General features: G+C 39.2%; 1 protein-coding gene across 6 annotated transcripts in view; it reads left to right on the forward strand.

The window, feature by feature from the left end:
* LOC131064206 (helicase and polymerase-containing protein TEBICHI) overlaps positions 1-17,506 on the forward strand; it is a 156,577-nt gene that overhangs the window by 111,740 nt on the left and 27,331 nt on the right. For all 6 annotated transcript variants that reach the window (XR_009358149.1, XR_009358150.1, XR_009358148.1 and 3 more), the window contains exons 16-17: positions 9,644-9,862; positions 10,040-10,157. Coding sequence is in view for 3 of the 6 variants with exons in the window: in XM_059207156.1 (XP_059063139.1) it covers positions 9,644-9,862; positions 10,040-10,157 (337 nt within the window). In the remaining 3 variants the exon portion in view is untranslated. The remainder of the gene's footprint in view (positions 1-9,643; positions 9,863-10,039; positions 10,158-17,506) is intronic.

Below are 17,506 nucleotides of genomic sequence, written 5' to 3' on the forward strand. Positions count from 1 at the left end.
ATAGAAGCAAAAATAGGCAATTAGAATGTATTAGGCAGCAGCAATAAATATATAGCAAAAAGTGATTAAGCAAAGCAACTACATAACTGATACCACATAATTGATTAACTGACAACTAACAGATTGGTAAATAACTATGATCTAATAAAATAATATGCTAACATATGGCACCCTTTAGGAGGAAACCATTCTTATGTAGAATATGACATGCTTGAAAGCAATTACTCAACATGCACAACACAACATGTTCTAGAGTAATTACTCAACATGCACAACATATGTTCCATAGTAATCAATCAACATGCACAAATCAACATGCTTCAGAGTAATTTCTCAACATGCACAGCACATGCTTTAGAGCAATCACTCAACATATAGAAAGCCTTGGCCAGCACAATCCTAAGTGTACTCTATACCCTAAGTTGGACACTCTGTGCGATCCTTCTCCAACACCCATAGCCCACCAAACCACTTTTTTCTTGAGTGATCTCCATCCCTTTCCAAGTCTCACATAACATATTCATATGTTACCTTTTAGGGATGGTTTCCAAACCATCACATTCTTTCATAAAGACTTCCTTTAATTATTATTTAATAAATACAATTATCCTCTCCACAAAAAATATTTTTCGTAAATATTCTTTATTATTCTCCATTTTGTAGTTTGCCCATTTTTTAGGATATAATAATAATAATAATATGGTCAAAAGGCTATGAAATTGAGATTTTTGAATTTGACATATTCAAATATACGTATTTATCAGGGCTGCTGTGTGGAGTTAGTTACTTGTGCAGATATAATATTATATCCCATGAATATTCCATTATATCTTCTGATGATTTATTTGAGAACATTATATCCTAAGACATCGCTTCAGTTTAATTAATGCAAATGCTCAAATGAATGAGTGGTATTTTATATTGCCAGCCGTACACCTCCAATAGGGAACCACATGCTAGAGGGGACAATCTCTGACAATATCTGACACAAACTTGTTTGTCTGATTTTGCGTCTAACTGCCTGTTGACGTGTATTTTGTACACAATCATACACAGAATAAAATACCAATAGGCATCTTATCCTCTCTTGAGAAAATAGTCTCTAACTGCTGAAGATCTGCAAAAAGGATCAGTTAGATGGACTCCAAGGTTCTTTTAGTGGGGTCTCCACGTGTGGACAAGCTTTTTAGTGGTATGATGTGATTTGCTGTTTCCTCCAAGGGGTCTTACGTATTCAAAGCTCGAAGATTTTACTAAACTAAAAAGGAACTTTCAAAAAAAAAAAAGCAAAAGGATAGGGTTTAAGGAAGTCTAATCTAGCCTAACCCTATGAATGACTTAGTATGGACGAGATTTGGCAAGACTCAACCAACTTCAATTTTGCCATAAGATAACAACTCAATTGAAATTAGTGCGATCTTCTAAGGTAATAATGATGTTCAATGCATCAAAGACCAAGGACACTACTACGAAGGTACATATCCTAGATACGAAAATGCTTGAAGGTTAGGGACTCAAAATGTTCTCCAGTCGACCACGCAAGGCGTTCCTACAATCAGCAAGAAGCTAGTGGTTTGGATTGCGAATCCTACCAAATATCAAATCCCACACTTAGTCTTTCAAACTAACAAACTACTTTGATTGAGCGTGATTCAAGTACATCCAACAACCATGAAGATAACTTAAGAAATTTGCAACAAAACACCATAACTTCAATATTTTATTGATTTCCAAGTCATCATATACAACAATTGCTTGAATTTCTCTCTTCAAGACTCAATCTTGCTACAAAATAAAAATGCTTACAACTCTAATCTCTCTATTGCACTCTTATCTGACTATTCGACTATTAACTATTATCAAATGAAATGAAAAATGGGGGTATAAATAGCATCCCCAGTTACAATGAAAGGTCCAGATTGAAAGTAAATCAACGGACAAGATCATGACACCTAAACCCTAATTAGGGTTTGTTACAAATGACCTCCTTTTTACTGAACAATATTAAATACATAGCCAAATATTAAATTCGGCACAAAAATCTAGGAGGTATCAACCAATGAGAAATAAGATGTCATGTCATCTGTAACAACCTTTCATCTAGAATCTTATTCCCTTTCCAATTCTCTTTCTTAGCATATGCAATGAATTTTGTCACGATTCCTTCGATTTCTGTGATTGGAATCTCGGGAAGATTCTTGATACTCTCTTCTAAGTGGATGACCTGATCGAATGCATCTAGAAGAGCTGCGTCCCAAGTAGGTTCAAGTTCCTTAGTTCTATCAATCAGGAGCATGGTGGCATACATCTGATCATACTGCTCATCTGTAACATCTGCGTCCTTGCGAAAGATGATCTTGATTCTATCCTCAAATTCCTGGATATCCACATCTGTCTCGACCTCGATCCTTCTGCCAAGAATGGTACGAAGTACCTCAAATACTCTGTCTTGGATCGGATTGATCACTTCCTCAACTTGACCACATCTAACACTGATGTCCTCGAAGAGAATACTCTTTATATGGAGTAAGGTTGACCACTGAAACAAACTGTGAGAATCACCTTCTAAGATCCTCTCCTGCGCTAAAATTCTTCTGGATGTGTGTCTTATTACTTTCAAGACAGGGATGACAACGTCCTTGGTATGGGCAAATGCAGCTACTGTTGCCATCAATCTGTGGATTATCTCAAGAACTTGGATAGCCTGATGAATGATCTTCGACATCCTTGTAACAAATTCTATGGCCATTGTATGAGATCTATCCATCCAACTACATGTACGCTGGACCAGGTTCCTGAATCTTTCTGCTTCATTGATCGATTGAAGGGGCAATGCCTGCACTGGTGATCTAACTGGATCCTGACGTCCCAAAGGTTCATTGATGTGACTGAAATATGTCCTCCATGCACCGACCTCTCTGTCAAGCTTTCTATTCTTTTCCACCTCTTCTCTAAACTTGTCCTTCAATGCCTCAAATGTGTCGGTGGCATCATCTAAAGTTTGCTCTGCTGTGGATGGTCCTAACTCAAAAGTCTGTATATCATAATCCTCTGCTAGGATCTCACCCTCATATTTATCGGCTGCCGGTGTAGCTATCTGCAGTTTTCTAGATCCAGTCTCATCTCGAATCATCTTGGACATCTTTGTAGCCTTCTTCTTCTCTGTTGTCATATGTGAACGTCCAACAAGGCTCTCTAAGTCAATTGCATTGTCCTCGTCCTCAATTACGATCACCTTGGTCAATCTCTCCTTCAACCAATCTGGGATATTCGATCTTGTCTCTTGAACTTGAATTTCTTTATGTACTATTTCTTCTTGTCTGGGAGGAGATGTTACTTCATTATCTTCTTCTAAATCATAGTCTTGGAGAGATCCATCTGACGAAACATGCTGTGTCTGTCCTTCCTCCTGTCTGTCATTCTGTACCATCGACTCCATGGACTCTTCTACTCGAATTGTTCTATTCTCCGGTCTAGAAGAAGTACCTGGTGCTTGATCTTTGTTGGCACCTTGTTTTTTCTTGGAAGACTCCTTCTTTTCTGATCTTTCCTTTCTCTTTGAACCTCTCGAATGGAGATTGCCCTCACTGGCACACCGAAGGTTACCTTCACCCGAATTCCTAGGATTAGGATTGCCTTCACTCACGCTTGCTCCACCTTCGGCTGGTTTTTCTTCCAAAGTAAAAGACATAGCTATGCCTTGTTCTCTCAACTTCTGATGCTGAACGTCTACCCATCTGCGAGTACAAGACAAGACTGGTGCCATCAAATCATCTAAATCCACGACCTCGGGCTCATTCCAATTCAAACTTATTGTTTTGCTTTCTCTATCATATGAAGACTGGATGTGCCTGCCATTGTCCTGAGCTTGGTCGGCCACTCTGTAAATCCTACATTTCCTGATGAAATCCAAAGGCAATCTAGAATGTATCTTACGTTTCACTTCAAGATCATCTAGGAGGTTCATCATAAAATCTTCAATTTGGTGCTCATGTCTAAATCTTCTACCGACCGTCTCCTCTAAATGTCCATGGGGATCAAAGCTCTCTCTCCAAGCAAAAGATGAAAAAGAATACAAGGCTAACTCCTTCTCTGCGTCATCCATGGCTAAGACATTAGGACATACCTCAACCGAATTACCCAAAATAATAGGTACCTGGACTCCATTCTGATGTCTGTGTCTGAATGCCTTCACATATGCTGCCAACTGCCTTGTTACTTCAAGTAACACAATTCTGTCTGTCGGGTACCTCGGCAACATGTATGGAGGTAAAGGACATCCATGCACTCTAATGTAAGTGAACTTGGGAAACTGAATGAACCAAGCACCGTACCTCTTGATGAACTCCTGGGCATCCTGAGATAATCTGTTGTGAATCCCTCCTTGCAACGTCCTTGTGATGTTCATCGTGAAAGTATCATTGACTAACTTGTAGTTCTTTCCTGGCGGATGATGCAAGTAGGTATAGGATTCACAAGCTCTGACCTCGCCGGGTCCTCTTCCAATCACTCCTCTGTGAGGTAGTCCTGCGTACTCAATGCTCCTGATTAAGGCATAGATGACGTATGAACTCATGTGGAAGGACTTAGTAGCCCTGAGTCTTCTCAACTGTACGTCTAAGCAATGGCTAATTATCCTAGCCCAATGTATCGTACCCTTTCCTTGAACAATCACCTGGATGAAGTAAAACATCCACTTCTCAAAATAGAAGGCATGAGGTGCTCCTGTAACTCTGTTGAGCATGGTAATCAAATCTCTGTACTCCTCCTGGAAATGAATCCGATGCGGTGTGTTCGGTACCTTGCTTAGACGGGGACGACTCTTGAGTAGCCAGTTGTTGTTGATTATGCTTAGGCAAGCATCTGGATCATCATCGTACACTGATCTGGCTCCTTCAATGCTCTTGTATATCATGTCCTTGTGCTCTGGAAGATGGAAGGCTTCACTTATGGCTTCCTCTGAAAGGTACGCCAAAGTGTTTCCCTCATTGGACACAATTGTCCTGGACTGTGGATTGTAGTGACGGGCACACTCGATCATCAACTCGTGGCACTGAATAGCTGGAGGAAAACCGGCCGCCTTGATGATGCCACTCTCTATTATTCTCCGGGCGACAGGTGATGGCTTGCCAATGTAAGGGACCTCTCGAAACTTCTTCGTGCTAAAGTTCCCCAGGTTTGTATCTCCAATGTTGCTCCACTTAGACACGATCTTGGTCTCCACTTCTTCGGTCTTCTGATCTTCTTTCATGAGAGCCGAGCGGCTGGTGGATGCTCCCGCCTTCGGGGTCGCCATACCTACACAACATTTCATTATAAGAAATAGATTTTGCAATAAATAACGCAAATAAGAGAGATAAATTTTAGGAAACATCATGATAAGTCTCTAGAGTTATCATTTCCTAAAAAAACAACGATTGAGCTAAGAGAATCAAAATTCAAAATTTCAAAACTTGAAATACGACGATGAATGAATAAAGCAATAATAATTAATCGCCATACCTCAATAGAGAGCTAACTCTAGAATGCAAAAACAAAATTCGCCTAGGCAAAATTGAGGTATAAAATAATCTTCAATATGATCTCCTCAAAATTGACTTTGCCACCTTTGGAGTGAACGTGATCTTCAAGTATCGCCTTAGACGTGGTCTTAAATGATCTTCAAATTTGTCCTTGACAAATCGCTCAAACAAATCCTCCAAGTCTTTAGCAAATTCGCCTTAATGTATCCTCAAGTTCGCATTTGGTGTGGTCTTCAAATTCGCACCACCCTTTGATAACTAAGCGCCACCCTTGGTTTGAATTCGCACCACCTTTGAACACACTTCGCACTGTATTCGCCTCTTCTCAATTCGCATGAAGAAAGGTAAAAATGATTATGTGAAAATGAAAATTTCCACTCCCCTTATATATAGCGCTCACACCTTTTCATCCCCTAGGCCGACTTGATAAATAAAATCATTTTTTAAATGATTTTCAATAAATAACAAGGCCGACTTGCTTAATTGAGCGCTCCAAATCGATTTTTATTAATTAATTAATTAATTATTAATGCCTTGCGTTTTTTAAATGTGAATTTCGATTTTTTAAATAAAGGCAAAAAATAATTAATAAAAGATAACGCCATATTAAATGCTAAATAAAATGGATATTCAATTTTTAAATCGATTTAGCATTTGAGGAAAATTCGAATTGTTTACTTGGCGCCAAAATTGGAAGACAAAGGGACGTACCTCATCGCTCTGGTCCCTTGGAGAGGGACAGGAGCGATCCATTATTTTGTCTTGGTTTTGCATTTTTTCACGATCAACTTCTTCATCTCCACGTTAAAATCGATCATCTTGATAGGTTCCTCGCATTTGATCATCTTGCATGTGTGCTTAAGTGCCTTTTGAGTGTACATCGCCCTGGTCCTTGTCCAAAGGACAGGAGCGATCTTCTTGTTTCCACGTCCATCTTGCATCTTTTAACTTCGATTTTTTATTGTTGGCGAATAACATCCTTTGTTCGTGTCTTTTGCGCTTATTCCATTTGCTCGCATGAAGTTTTGAGCGTATTTGAAGGGGTCATCGCCCTTGTCCCTTGGAGAGGGACAGGAGCGATCCATGTCCTTTCCTTGACCTTGGCAACTTTACACCTTGATCCTCGTTGTGATGTCCTTCAAACGGCGTCCTTCACCTTACCTAACCTCGCCTAGCTTGGATCTTGAAGGAAAATGAGTGCTTTTGATAGTATCGCCTTGGTCCTTGTCCAAAGGACAGGAGCGATGTGAGGCTTTTACATTGTTTGGCGATGTTTGGACGTTGAAAACCCTTGCGAATTATCTTCATACGATGTCTTGGACCATATGCTATCTTATGACGTCTTGACTTAGCTTGAACTTGAAGCAAAACGAGGAATCCAAAGCAAATCGCCCTGGTCCCTTGGAGAGGGACAGGAGCGATATAGTCTCCATGCTCAAAATGATGATCATTTTACGTTCAAAACCCTTGTATATCATCTTTTTATCATACCATGGACCCTCTAAAACATTGCGAAGACTTGTCCTTACGTAAATTTTGCATGAAATGACCAATGCATTCAACATCGCCCTGGTCCCTTCCTGAGGGACAGGAGCGATCTAGGCTATAGGGTGCGAATTTCATCATTGCGACGACCTTTGAATGTTTGTGCTTGCTAAAAAAGTCTTGAAGTGTCTCTCGCCACCTTGACTTAACTTGGATCGTCTTTGAACTTGCATAGGAAGTAACATCACCATTGTATCGCCCTGGTCCCTTGGAGAGGGACAGGAGCGATCCTCCTTTTGTAGCCTTTACCTCACTTTGCCAGGTTCCAAGTTTATATTCAACGGACTCGTCCTTCTTCACTCCATTTGTCCATGCCTTGACATCATCTATAACTTTGCAAGAAAATCAATTATATCAAAAATCGCTCTGGTCCCTTCCTGAGGGACAGGAGCGAACTAGGCAGTTAGGACCCTCGTGGACGTCCAAAAAATCTTCAATTTGTATTCAATGCGTCCATCTCATGTTTTCCCTTGTTTTTGAATGTAAACTTGCCTTGACCTTTGTCTCGGATCCTGTCTAATGAAAGAAATCGCTCTGGTCCCTTGGAGAGGGACGAGAGCTACAAGGTATCTCTCCCTGGTCCCTTGGAGAGGGACAGGAGCGATATGGGCATTCTAGGTCATTCTCCTTCATTTTTGCATCTCAAATTATATTCATTTGGCAAAGCATCTTCCTTCGGACCCTTTCAAATTGTTAAGTCATCGAAATCTTGCAAGGACAAGGCGAAATTTGATTTGTAGCTCCGGTCCTTCACTGAGGGACAGGAGCGATTTTCCTCCTGGAGGCATTTCTGTGCTCATGAAAATCTTCAATTTATATTCAATGGAAAGATATCGCCGTTCTCCATCACTTCCAACTTGAAATTTGTCTGGACTCTGCAGGGACGATGAGATATTTGAAAATGAGCTCCCGTCCTTCACTGAGGGACAGGAGTGATTTTGCTCCTACAGGCCAAAATAACATGATTTTTCACATTTTAACACTTCACGAGGCGAAAACAAATCAATTCCAATGCCCAGGATCAAAAATCAAAAAAGTCAAAAATTGGTCAAAATATTCAATCGGACAAAAATTCACATTTCACTTTCAATACTTAGACAAATTTAAGCTCTGCATCAACATTCCAATTGAAAATTAGACCATTTTGGCGAATTCATTGCATTCAAAATTTGCATCCTAGAAAAGGAAGCTCAAAAGCTCTCAAAAACAACTGGATTTTGGCCTGAAAAGACAAAATTTAAAACCCTAAGGCTTGACCCTAAATCCAGACGACTAACTAACTAGCAAAATCCTAAAAACGAAAGCAAAAGCGAGCGAAAGACAAGCAAAAAGAGGGGGTCCCCATTTGCGATGGGGCGATGTGTGAAATGGTCACAACACTGCCGTACGTATTCGTACAAGAAAATACTAATATATCATGCCTTGCCAAGATAATCACAGCCTTATTGGGTTCGCTAAAAATAATAAAGGCATTTAAAAGAAGTTTGAATTAAGAAATCATTGGCATCAAGTAATTAAAAGTAAATTGGGGTTTAACACCAGCGATCAAGCATGGAGGGTTACACCCTTCCAAAAGGTAACATTTCTGAAAGGTTGTGACTCCCTCAATGAGAAGGTATAAAAGGGAGATCAATCCATTGGAGATGGGCATCAAGGGATCAATGAAAGAAGAACAGACTGATAAAATTTCAACTGGAGACTGAGTTTGATCACAACAAGGATCAGAATTGAATATATATATTATCTGCAACCATGGAAGGATAATTATTGATTTGGCAGATCAGATTCTCTGCAGACGGTATTCAATATTCATCGACAGGCAGATTATTGCAATCATTACTGGGACATCAGATTGGTATTGTGTCTTACTTATAAATCAAATATTTATTCACAACTATATTATATCTGAATACTAAAGCACAACAGTTACATTTGCTCCTATTTTGTACTTTTAACAGAAGTAATAAGATCTATATTGGTTAATTAAGTTTATATCAATTTGCTTAATTACCATCGTTGACATATTTATTTTCAATACAAAAGATATTGGCATATTCATAGCCCAATTACTTAATCATCTCTATTTATCCCCATAAGGAGAGGTGGAGTAAATCCATCCCAAATTAGATGTTCCTGAAACCTGGGCCCAATTATGGAGGTGGTGTCAGCATGCCCTAGACAAGTAAATCCCCATCCAGGGTTGAGGATGAGGAATGAAGTAAGAATTGGGGCTTGAATATAGCCACTATCAGTTGTACGTTGAATAAATATGGCCATCTAGTTTAATAAATTAATTTAAGGCATGATAGTATTTTGTAATGAATGTTGATTTTTGGGAGACTGGCAGCGTCCTAGTAGGGGACATTACACATTTTAACCAAAGTATAATATTAGTTTTTATTTTTCTATGCTCCTTTAATACTAAAGGTTTATTTCATAAATTTCTTTTAACTGTGGGGAAGAAGTCCCAGAAACACCTGTATGATTTTCTCTTCAGCTTGGTGTTGTGGCTGGACATTTTTTAATATTAGCAGTGTCATTGGCAGCACGGGTAAATTTCTGCATTTGATTTACAGGAAGTACCACTCAATGTTGTTTGTGAAGATTTCAAAGTTCCAAGAGGCATGATCCAGGTGTTGCAAGAAAGTGCTGGCAGATTTGCATCTATGATCACTGCTTTTTGTGAGAGGCTTGGTTGGCATGATCTTGAAGGTTTGGTTTCAAAATTTCAGAATCGTGTCTCTTTTGGTGTAAGAGCAGAGATTGTAGAGCTTACTTCAATTCCATTTGTGAAGGTATGTCTTAGATGTCATACTCATTTGTTCTATGAGAACCATTTGCTGCTCGGTCGTATTTTAAATATTCTCTGAATCTGTTTTGGACAGTCTTGGAGTTCAATATTATGTTATGAGTCCATAACATGTTACAATTCTAGACAAATAAGAATAAATTTTGTTTTGATCATTTTATAGGCTGCCCGTGCTAGAGCCCTTTTCAAGGCTGGCTTGCGTACTGCTCAAGCTGTTGCAGAAGCTTCCCTCTTGGAACTTGTAAAGGCTCTTTTTGAAGCTTCATCATGGGCAGCTCAAGGTGAAATCCACTTGTCAAACCTGATCATATCAATTGTAAACTGTCACATGTTGGTTTGAATGTTGATAAATTAATATTGTGAACTGGTTTATTTGCAAGTTCTTTGTTTTGATATTGTTATTATGTGTTCTCTTCATTTGAATGGTATCAGATTATAATGGTTTCTAAGATACAAGGCAACAAAAGAAATGTTGTTTGTGTGTATGCTTTTCAGTTTTCAATAGGTCTATTATTTATACTTGGAAACCATTTCCTTGGGGCTATTCTTAGTTTTTTATATATTTCTCATTATCAACTAAACAATGTTCATGATCTTTTTGAATTTTGAATTGCTTTTTGTTACCCCTTATGTAGGTTGCTGGTGAAATCAAGTGCCGTGATGTGATATTTTCTATAACTCAGCCATTAGAATTATTCTCCGATTTTATGTTATTTAATTGGCTACATTATATTTTAATACATATGGAAAATCTAGTAGTATCGTATAGTTTCCTCCAATATGTTTATTTTATTCTGAAAAGGATTCCTTTGATTTCTCCAATTTGGCACTGCTACTGAGCCCTGTAATACTTGCTAGAGTTCCTTCAGAGCTATAATATGATCCTGTGACTAGATTATTATTAGAAGTGGAGTGATGGTATAAAACATAAGAATAATTATAAGAGAAATATGAATTTTCTGTGGTTAACCAGTGAATACAAAGAGGAAGTTCAGCTGCGTAACTCAGAAGGAAACTAAGACAGAAAACAAATGACTGGAACTATCACTCTTAGAAATAATCTGTAGGGGAATGGAGGGGCAAATCTTTCAAAAATAAGTCATTGTAAAATGTTTGATGTTCATGACAAATCTGTCTTAATAAACAATTAACAGCTTGGAATTCAACATGCTAATGCTGTGTGGGTCTTCATTTCACAATGAAGACATTTTCAGCTGATTTGATGCCACAGAGGGATTCTGAAGCACTATTTGTTTGAGGGTTGTGTTAATGTGTCTTTTGTACACGACCAAACACAGAATAAAATACCTAAAGGTACCTTATCCTCTCTTGAATAAAGCTCCTCGAATGCTGAAGATTTCACAGAAGGATCAATCAGAGAAACTCCAAGGTTCTATTATGTAGGTTCTCTACTCGTGGATAAGCACCAGTGGTCGTTGTGTTTGTAGTTTTACAAAGGGCCTTACGTACTTTCTAAGAAAGCTTGTTCTTGCAACTACTTTTCAATGAGGAAAGTGAATTCTCCTAACTTTACTTGATGTTTCAAAAAAGGGCAAAAGATAAGGGGTTTAAGGAGGCAATACTAAACTAATCCTAGGAATGACTAAATGAGGACTGGTCTTGATAAAACTCTTCCAATTTTAGTATTGCCAAAAGATTACAACTCTATTGGAATTGGTGCGATCTTCTAAGGGGATTCAATGATTTTTGAATCATCAATGGGATAGATACTATCACTAATATACATATCAATATCTCCAATAATGATTGAACTCTTAAACAACCTTAATATCTCCAGTTGACCACACAAGGCGTGCTTACAATCAGTAAGGAGCTAGTGGTTTGGAGTCTGGACTATGAGTTTTACCAAAGATCAAACACAACATTCGTCCTTCAATCTAATTCTAAAACTTAAGTACTATTTCCACTAAGAGTGATTCAAGAAGATAAACAACCATGAAAATAGCCACAGGGATTGCAATAAAACACCATAACTTCAATATTTTATTGATCTCATAGCAAAATAAAACAACAATTGTTCAACTTTCTTTCTTCACTACTTCTTTCTCTGTTGCAAACAATCTTAATCTTTTTATCTCTTCTCTCCTAGTTCATTTTGCATGAGGATGGTTTTCACGGCTGCATCCGGTACAATTGCATATATTTTGGCCCTCAAAAGGTAATGTCTGAATTTTTTGATGGCTGTAACCAACGCATAGGCCTGCTTTTCAATATTAGGGTATCTGAGCTCTGCATCCTTCAACGGGGTGCTCATGAATGCAATCGGGTTCTCGTCTCTTTATTCTCTCCTTTGTTTGAGGATAGCCGCACAAGTATATTCAGAGGCAAATGAATACAGGTAGAAGGGCTTCATGTAGTCAGGACTGATCAGTAATGGAGCCTCTGCAATTGCCGACTTTATTTCCTCGAATTCTCTCTTCGCTGGTGCTGTCCATTCTATCTTGGTGTCTTTCTTTAACATCTCATTCAATGGTCTAACTATCTCGGCAAATCCTGTGATAAATTTTCTGACAAAATTGATCTTGCCAAAGAATGATTTAAGCTCTTTCTTGCTGGCTGGCAGGTTAATGGTTGATATAGCCTTTACTCTGTCAAGATCAATGGAAATACCCTTTTCTGATATGACATGGCCTAGCAATTTTCCTTCCGTTACTCCAAATAGGCATTTTTTAGGATTGAGGTAAACACCATATCTTCTACATCTTTGGAAAACCTTTCTTAAATCATCCACATGATCTTCCCTTCTTCTGGAGAAGACTGTGATATCATCCATGTATATGATAATGCATTTCCCTATCAAGTCCTTGAAAGCAATATCCATAGCTCTTTGAAACGTGGCGTCGACATTGATGAGTCCAAAAGGCATTCTTTTATATGCAAGCGTTCCCCACTTAGTAGTGAAAGCGGTCTTCAATCGATCCTCAGGTTCTACTAACACTTGATTATAACTCGAATATCCATCCAGAAATGACATCACTTGTGATCCATTAACAATTTGTAACACTTCGTCTAGTGATGGCAGTGGATAATTATCCTTCTCTGAAGCTCGGTTGAGATTTTTGAAGTCGACACATAGTCTGATCTCTCCATTCGTTTTCCTGACAGGGACCAGGTTGGCAACCCACGTTGAATGTCTTACTGGAAAGATGATTTTGGCTGAGAGCAACTTTTTAACCTCTTGATATATCAATGGTTCCAATAAGGGATTAATCGGCCTTTGTCTTTGTCTGAATGGTTTGATTCCTGGTTTTAAAGGGATTGTATGAGTGATGATTGTAGTGTCATAAGTTTTGAGATCTTCATAGGTCCAAGCAATGACATCTGGGAAATCCCTCACATTTTTTAATATACCTTCTCTTTCCTGCGAAGTACAGGCCTTTCCGATGAGGACATTTTTAATTTCTTTGTTGTCACCAACATTGATGGCGTCACATGCATTTCCTTCCATGCTATGGCCTTTCACCTCCCTTAATTTGTCGGGATCAAAGATTCTCTCTAATTCCACCATTCCCTTTGGGATAGTGTTTGTCTTTATATTCAAGACTCCTTCTGCATCCAGTTCTGCTCCTTCCACTTCCTCTTCATTGATGATTTGGGCTAAGAAGACATCTGTGTTAGTCAAGAAATCCAATATGTGCTTGTCATCTTCAAAGACCTGAAAGTTGGTGATCTTATCAGGGACTGAAGGTACTGGGGTCAACTCTACTGTGAACTTCTTCAGTCCTTTCATGGCAAGTGGAACCAAAGAGCTGGCGGTCTGAGCAAGAGAATTAGCCACTTGATTCTGATGTCTGTATATGGACTTAATATTGAAGGCATCAAAACTTTCAATTAGATCCCAAACTCGATTTCGGTACCTAGTTAGCCTTTTGTCATGGCACACATATTGCTTCCTGATTTGCCTTATTACTATTTTTGAATCTCCATATATCTGCAGTATTTTAGCCTTCTTTCTGATGGCTAGCAATAACCCATGAATCAAGGATTCATATTTGGCAACATTGTTAGTGCATGGGAATTGTATTCTATGGGCGGCGAGGTAGGTTTCTCTTGACGGACTGATCAGTTCAAAGCCGGCTCCTGATCCTTGTTTGGACTTAGATCCATCAAACCTTAGTGTCCAAATTAGATTCTCCTGGTCTTCCGACTCTTGGTCCTCTTGGCTTTCTTTTGACACGTTTGATAGAGTTTCTTCTTCTGAGGAATTGTCAACTTCTGGGGCTTCAATTTCTTCTATAATCAATGCCTGTGGGACCCTCTTGTATACTTGTTCTAATGCAGTCTTGCACATAGCACAAGATAATTCTGAATGGAAAGCATTATGTATCCTGCACCAGTTGGGGAGGAGTGGACCTCGAACAGATGCTAAGTTACCAAGTTGCATACTTTGTTGCACATTCTTGTGGACAAATTTTCTAAAATTTTCAAACATTCCATCGTCATCTTGGTTAGATCCTTGATCACTTTCCACAATAACTTTTGTAGATTCCATCACCTCTTGTTTACTACCCCTCTCTTGCAGATCCCGTATCATCAAGACCTCTTCTACTTTAGGTTTGCATGTCCCCAGATCAGTTTCTAAGAATAGGACCTCGTTATCTTCTCCATACTTGGTTATCATGAGTCTCAATCTTGGAGTACTGTCGATTTTGATCTGGTTTGGAACTCCTCTCCAGGGCAACCACATATGTGCAAAGTCTGTTGATACATATCCATTCAACTTTCGCGACCAATCTCTACTCAGAAGCATACCATGTGTCAGGTATATCCACGACTGATATGTCTATGAAATTTTGGACCCTTGGGTCTGCTGCTAACTGCATGTGGATATTGTTCAATTCTCCCATGACTGGAACCTCTGTCTTGTCCAATTGAGTGACCTTCCTTCTGGTGGGTGTAGGAGTTATACCTAATTTCTGACAGACGGCTAGGGGCATTACATTACTAGAAGCTCCTGAATCATATAGACAATTGTGCAATTTCTGACAGACTGATAGTAGGAATGGGGTTGGCTCATCTTTTCCTTGACAAAGAATTGAGGAGTCCTCATCATGTTCTTGATTCTTTATTTCATTGAGCTTTGGATTGGCATTCTTTTCTGAAGTTTCTTCCTTTGAATTTTCCGCTTTCTTTGAAGACTTCCCTTTCTTTATCGCATCCTTCTTAGTAGCTATCCATTTTTTGGGAAGGATCTGGCTTGAAGTGAGGCTTTCTTTGATGGTGGGTTGGATTTTCTTAACATCGCGTCTTTTAAGTAACACTTTTCCTTCTAACATATCCTCCTTTTTGGCTGGAAAGGATATGGTCTAGACCATACATTCGTCCTCCTCCGACTGGTGCTTGTTATCAACTTCATCTTGAATCACATTGACGATGGCTTGAGTATTGCCGACCGCTTCTTTGGAAGTATTCTGACTATTTGGCCTCACTGCGTTTGTGTCATTCAGGCTATTGATCAACAGTGTCTTTAATTTCTGACACTTTTAGCAACTCATAGAGTGGCAAGCTAATCTTAACCTTTTTGAGTTCTTCCAACACAAGCATAGCAAGTCTTATTATTTCATCCCTTATTATTTCATCCCTTGGAGGAGGAGGAGCATTCCTTTGTCTATACTCTTGTGTATCTTGCGGATAATTTGGAGTATTACTAGCCTTTGGATCTGGGGGAGTAGAGAAATTGTTTGGAGGAATGGATGTTGTCAGAGGTTCCTGATTTCTCTGATTTCTTTGGTATACCCTCGAACCTACGCCTCCTGAGGATTGGTGGAATACTTCTTTTATCCCTTCAACCAAGACACTATTATTTAAGGGCGGGAAATAATATTCTGAGTCTTCAATAGGTTCATTTGCTGAAGTAGGTGGGAACTGGGAACCAGGAGGTACCATCGGTCTATTAGCTAATTTCGGCGTAAATCTTCCATTTTGAGCCTGGTCGTTCTCTCCTTTCGGTGAATGGTTGTAACTTTCCACGACCATGGCTTGATCATACCGAGTGGTCGGGACCATTTCATATCTTTTCGTAGGAGGGTTTTCGGGTGCATCATTGCTACGCATCTCCTGCTGAAATATGTCAGCCGCAATCTTGAATTCAGGACATTGCAATTCAAAATGTTGGTTTGTACTGTGGAGTCTACACCAGTTGGATAAGGCTGCCTCGGCTAGAAATACTCTACTGGTAGGATGATTTTCTTGATTTTGTGAACTTGATGGGTTGTCTAGTGGCGTCACCACATTTCCATTATTAGGAGCCGTATTCCATGTTCTCCTTTGAAAGCCTTGATTGTTGTTTCTGAAACCTTGACTATTGTTTCCTTGAAAGTTTTGATTGTTCACTTGTTGTCCCTAATTAATTCTTTGCATGCTTTGCAGTTGATTATTTTGATTCCTCAAGTGGGTCACCTCAACCGATAACTTGTTGACTTGTTCAATCAATTCTTTCATTTTGTCCTTTTCTTCCTATGTTCTTGAAGAATTTGTTGCATTTTGTAGGTACACAGGTTGTGCTGGTGGGGCTTGTGAAAGTGCAACTCCAGGATGAAGCACCAACTGGTTTGACGGCTGCACGCCAGGATATGTTGCTTGCGGAATTGGATTCATGACTGGGGTTTGATGTGCCAATGCCAGACCAATTGCTTGAATTTGGTTCGGTGTTGCAGTAGGCCCCATATGAAGTAGCGGCCCAGTAATATTTTGCCCCATGTGTTTACTGACTTAAATAGCTTTTGCATACGCTGTGTTTAAATCATTTGGGATAGGATAGGCCCTCACAAACATGGCAGTGAGATGATCTAAGGCTCCATAATAAATCTCCCTTGGGTCAACAATGAGATATGGATGTTGCAACATTGTGTAAGCTCTATGGAACCTATTATTGAAAGAAGTAATGGGCTCATGTTTTCTCCTTCTGATTTCAACAAATTGCTTGTATAACTCAGCAGGTGTGGTTGCAATGCCAAACTTTGCAATAAAAGCATCTTTCATTGCGTCCCATGTCCCGATTGACCCAGTTGGTAGATGAATGAACTAGAAGTATGCCTCTTCTCCTAGTGAATATGGAAAAAGTTTGCAGGCCACGTCCCTGTATTCAATTTGCTTGTTGCGAAGAAGGTCTTCATACATTTTGATATGATCTTCTGCTGTACGATTGAAATCATTAGTGTTGAACTTGGGATAGAAGTTCTTCGGATTCTTAGGCATATCATGATATACTGTAAATTCTAATGGTGATGGGTTATCGATCATCCATGTAGCGCGGTTGAGTGCATAAGCAGGAGGAGGAGGAGGATTGTGAGCCATCGTGCTTCCCGAAGGTTGGAAACTTGATTGAGAACTTGATGACTTATCTTGAATTGTTGATTGAGAAATTGCCTGGATAATTGCCTGAATTGCAGCTTGTACTTGTTCTTGAAGCGATAGAGCTTGTAATAAATCAGTAGTATCTTCTAACTTCGATTCAGGTTCTCTTGAAGTATTTTCTCTCTTAGCCCGCTTCGATCTTGAAGTGAACTGAAGTTCAGTCAAATTTTTTGTGCGTGGTGTAGACCTTAATATCCTTTGGTGTTTTTCGGGTGAGAAAGAACCAATACGATCCAACGTGAAGATCTTGCTT

This window comes from Cryptomeria japonica, chromosome 6 (genome assembly GCF_030272615.1).
Source record: "Cryptomeria japonica chromosome 6, Sugi_1.0, whole genome shotgun sequence".
NCBI classification, from domain to species: Eukaryota; Viridiplantae; Streptophyta; class Pinopsida; order Cupressales; family Cupressaceae; genus Cryptomeria; species Cryptomeria japonica.